This window comes from Megalops cyprinoides, chromosome 17, assembly GCF_013368585.1.
Source record: "Megalops cyprinoides isolate fMegCyp1 chromosome 17, fMegCyp1.pri, whole genome shotgun sequence".
Classification (NCBI taxonomy): Eukaryota; Metazoa; Chordata; class Actinopteri; order Elopiformes; family Megalopidae; genus Megalops; species Megalops cyprinoides.
The window spans coordinates 207,212-211,194 of NC_050599.1; the positions used below are offsets into that span (position 1 = coordinate 207,212).

At 41.2% G+C, this 3,983-nt stretch overlaps 1 protein-coding gene across 1 annotated transcript; it reads left to right on the top strand.

Moving 5' to 3' along the window:
* The first annotated feature begins 721 nt into the window (after positions 1 to 721).
* On the top strand, positions 722 to 3,484 carry LOC118792312 (apolipoprotein B-100-like). The gene is made up of 6 exons (XM_036550138.1): positions 722 to 776; positions 1,251 to 1,295; positions 2,065 to 2,177; positions 2,287 to 2,432; positions 2,731 to 2,878; positions 3,284 to 3,484. The coding sequence occupies exons 1-6, from the start codon at positions 722 to 724 to the stop codon at positions 3,467 to 3,469; spliced, it is 693 nt and encodes a 230-aa protein (XP_036406031.1). The 3' UTR covers positions 3,470 to 3,484.
* The last annotated feature ends 499 nt before the right edge of the window (positions 3,485 to 3,983 follow it).

The window sequence follows — 3,983 nt, forward strand, 5'->3', positions numbered from 1 at the left end:
TACCTTTACACCTGTGTATTGACAAGGGAAATAGCACTGATTGAACTTTAGTGTTTATTGACCAAATGCCCGTCATTTGTGTGGTGCTCTTTCTTCTTTAAAACAAGAAATTCCTGAAAATATAACATCTTCCTGCAGGCAAGTACCTGAAATAACAAAAATGCACAGGCTAAAAGGATTGCTAATAACATAATTTATAATTCAGTGATCCCATGGTGTTCATTAGCTTGTTAAAGTCAATGAAAATTTTGCAGAAGCATATTTGTAAAAAGGAGAAGCAGCTAGGTTTTGGGAAGGTATGTTGTTCCAAAGCTAATTATAGCAGTTTGACTAATTTAATTATATGTTGAAATTGATAAATAAATAAAATTGAAAATTATTCTCTTCACAACATAGAAGAAAATGTTAAAATGTAATTTTCCAGAGGAAGGGGTGAGTGGGGTTGGGGAATTCAAACATTGGAACTAAAAGAAACAATTAGCTGTGCAATCCAACAATTAAGTCAAGTGTTGATTGACAACCCATTTTTATGAAACAGGTTGGCTTTTGTCCTGCCACACAAACTGTATGAACTTTGGAGCTGCAGCAGCACTTTTGCAACTCGGACGGGCCTGGGGCCTGGCTGGCTGGGGTATAAAAGGCAGGAGCTGGAGCCGTGGAATCAGTCTTGACTCAAAGAAGACTCGCTAAAGCCAAGGAACAGAGCTGCATCGAACCCATCATGGGGGACACAAAGCTCTGCCTTTTGCTGCTTCTTTGCGCCTACGCCTTGGCCCGTAAGTACCTGGATACTTTAGCCCAGCCGAGGAAGAGCTTTGCTGCTTCTCTGGGTGCTTTGTTCTCAGAAATAAACACAAAATATTTTTGATAACATATATTAAGTATTCATGTTTGCTGTAACTCATGGCTTTTGAGCTGTATAGATGCAGATGGATATTTTGAGTGGAGATGTCTTTGAGGAAAACATCGCTCATGAATACGTTACTATATATTCCACCACTCAACAGCTGACTTTTGCCTGGTGAACTGTGGGTTTTTCGAAAATTGATAAGGATTTGCAACTTCATGTTCTGTAGGGAGAAAACTCAAGTCCACATGAGTTTCTGCTGAATTTCAAAAATGTTGTTAGTTTTCGGCAATTTGACATTGTACACTGAGACAAAATGAAAATAAAAGTATTTAAAGATGCTTAGATTTTACAGGTTAGCTACAATACCAAAGCATGATTGTTTTTTTTTTTTCTCCTGTAGAAGAAGACATCGATAGTGCCGAAGAGGAATCTCCAACTTGTTTGCGTAAGTCTCCTCAGGACAAAATATTGTCTGTCAGACTCGCTAAAAGTCAACTAACAACTTTTAAAGAAAGAGAGATAATGCTCACCTAACTGACTTTGTTACAGGACAGACCAAAAGATTATAAATGCATTATACGATAAATAACATTAAGGATGAAAAACTCTTTAGACAGTGACTTGGGGAAAAACTTGTACTTAAAGTTTACAGTTACATTACATTATATTACATGGATTTAACAGACACTCTTATCCAGACAGACTTTCAGCAAAATACAATATAAGTGATTCCATTCAAGTTAAATGAGCGACAGTGTCAGACCAGGCTAACAGCACTCCCAGACCAGTGAGTGTGAGAATTATTCCATTTAAGCCTTACCACAAACTAACATGTGCAACCTGACTAGGTAATGGAAGCCAAGTACAGGTAAACAAACAGCTTACACAGACACATTACAGAGTAAATTGAAGGCAGAGACCTGCCTGTTATGCTTAAGAAAATGTGACATTATCTCAAAAATGTATGTGGCTTGCACCTGTGACTTGTGTCACACAGTACATGCTTAATATCAGCCACTCATGTGAATAGGTTTGTACAGAATCATAAATTTGGTGAAACACAAAACTATAGGGCTGATACTATAAGAGCAGAGGACCTGAACCCAAATAATATATGGCTTGTGATGCAGTAATTAAATTAAGTTGAGTCAGCATTAGGAGTACAAAGATTTACCGGGCGCAAAGTGTATACTCATTGTTCTTTTTCATTCAAGTGGCAAAACGGTTTAAGAGCTTTAGAAACTACGTCTATCAGTATGAAACCGAAGCACTGAATGGCGTGAGCGGAGCCTCCAACCTCAGGAACGGTGCCAAAGTCACCTGTAAGGTAGGTGTGATCACACAGTCCTGACCTGATTCTTGTCTGAGTCAGTTTTGGAAAGCTACCCTGTAGGCCTGCAGAAACAGTGTTTCTTTAACTGCTCTTCCTCCTGCAGGTCGTGATCGATGTGCCTCAGACATGCAGCTACATAGTGTCCACCCCCGAGTGCACTCTGAGCGAGGTGTCTGACATCGATGCCGAGGGGCTGCCCGTGTACGCACCGGCTGCCGGAGCTGATGCCTTCCAGGCCGCCATGGAGAAGTACGTTCCAAACTCTGTTCACAGGCCCAGAGGGCACTCTATCCCATAATCTACCTCTATTTGGCCAGAGCCCAGAACACCACAAAATGGGGGAGTGTTTGAAAATAATGGTGCAATAAATACTGGCAGAAACTAAACACACAGCACAAAACAATCTGTAGTCCTTTGAGATCTTGTATAAGTATCATGCAACATAAAGGAGCCACTTCCTGGAAAAAGGAATGACCTTAATTACAGAGAATAAGATATGATTCAGGCTGCATGGAAATGACTAGCATCTCTTCTCACCCTTGTCCAGGAACCCACTGAAGCTGACTGTGGAGGGTGAGTCTAAGGTGAGCCTGTTCCCTGAGGCAGATGAGCCCACCAACATCCTCAACATCAAGAGAGGAATCATCTCTGCCCTGCTGGTGCCAGTGCTGGAGGAGGAGAAAAACAGCAACATGGTAGGTGCTCGTGCTGTGTGTTGTTAAACAGATATGACTAAAACAAGACAAATCAAGTTAAGTCATGTGGTCTAATCAAAATAAAAAACAATACATTAACCTACTCAATATGTTATTTTGATAGTAGTGTGTTGTAGCCTACTGTATATCATCAAGAGTTCTTACTCAAGGTGTGAAATGGCTCAGTAGACAGAATATATAATCCTTATGGAACAACGAATGGTTTTCCATTTATTGGTAGTCACAGCAGGTAACACATGTATAAAACATTACAACACTAATCTGTCAATATCTTCAAACTATTTGAGTGTTAAAGTGAGAATAGTTTGCAGTTCTGTGTGTATCCTGTGCCCAAATGGTGAGTATGTGTGGTTCTTAGGTGCTGTTGTTTCCTTTTTCCTCCAGGCCACTCTTCATGGTCTGTGCAGCACTGACTTCACTGTCAACACCAGGGAGGACATTGCCACCGATGTCACCGTCACAAGAGACCTGTCTCATTGCGACAGTTTCCGTCCCAGCAAGGACCTCACCAGCCCCCTGGCACTCATCTCTGGCCTGGTGAGACCCCGACACTTCAGGGGAGAGCACTGAGGAGCGGTTCTGCAGGGTTTCATCAAAATGTGGTTATGTGGACTTTGTATTCACTGGCAGAAAAATTAGCCAAGCTTGGGTTTACGTGAATGAGTGCACTCTAAAAACCAGATGGTATGAATGATTAAGTTTTCAATACTGTAGCCAGTGTTTATAAATTTATGATTACACTCAGTAATGTGTGTCTCCCTGTCTACAGCACATTCCCCTCTCCACACTGATTGGCAGCACCCAGACCTGCAACTACAAGTTTGACAATGAGAAGAAGCACATGACTGAGGGCACCTGCACTGAGAAACACATCTTCCTACCTTTCTCTCACGAGTAAGTCCCACACACCAGTAGATAACCTTTAGCTTCCTGTGCTAATTTATGTGTGTGTGTGTATGTGTTTTGCATCGAGGCTATTGACTGAGGTGATTTTTGCATTACATTGCGTTATATATACTTTGATTCATTTGGCAGGCCTTTTTATTCAAAGGTACTTACAAGTGAGGCGGAGTACAACACACAC

What these genes read in the sequence shown, in the direction of transcription:
- LOC118792312 (XM_036550138.1), top strand. Translation starts at nt 722, where the DNA reads ATGGGGGACACAAAGCTCTGCCTTTTGCTGCTTCTTTGCGCCTACGCC. An exon ending in TTCCAGGCCGCCATGGAGAA is followed by an intron (nt 2,433 to 2,730) that starts GTACGTTCCAAA and finishes ACCCTTGTCCAG; the next exon opens with GAACCCACTGAAGCTGACTG. An exon ending in AGGAGAAAAACAGCAACATG is followed by an intron (nt 2,879 to 3,283) that starts GTAGGTGCTCGT and finishes TTTTTCCTCCAG; the next exon opens with GCCACTCTTCATGGTCTGTG.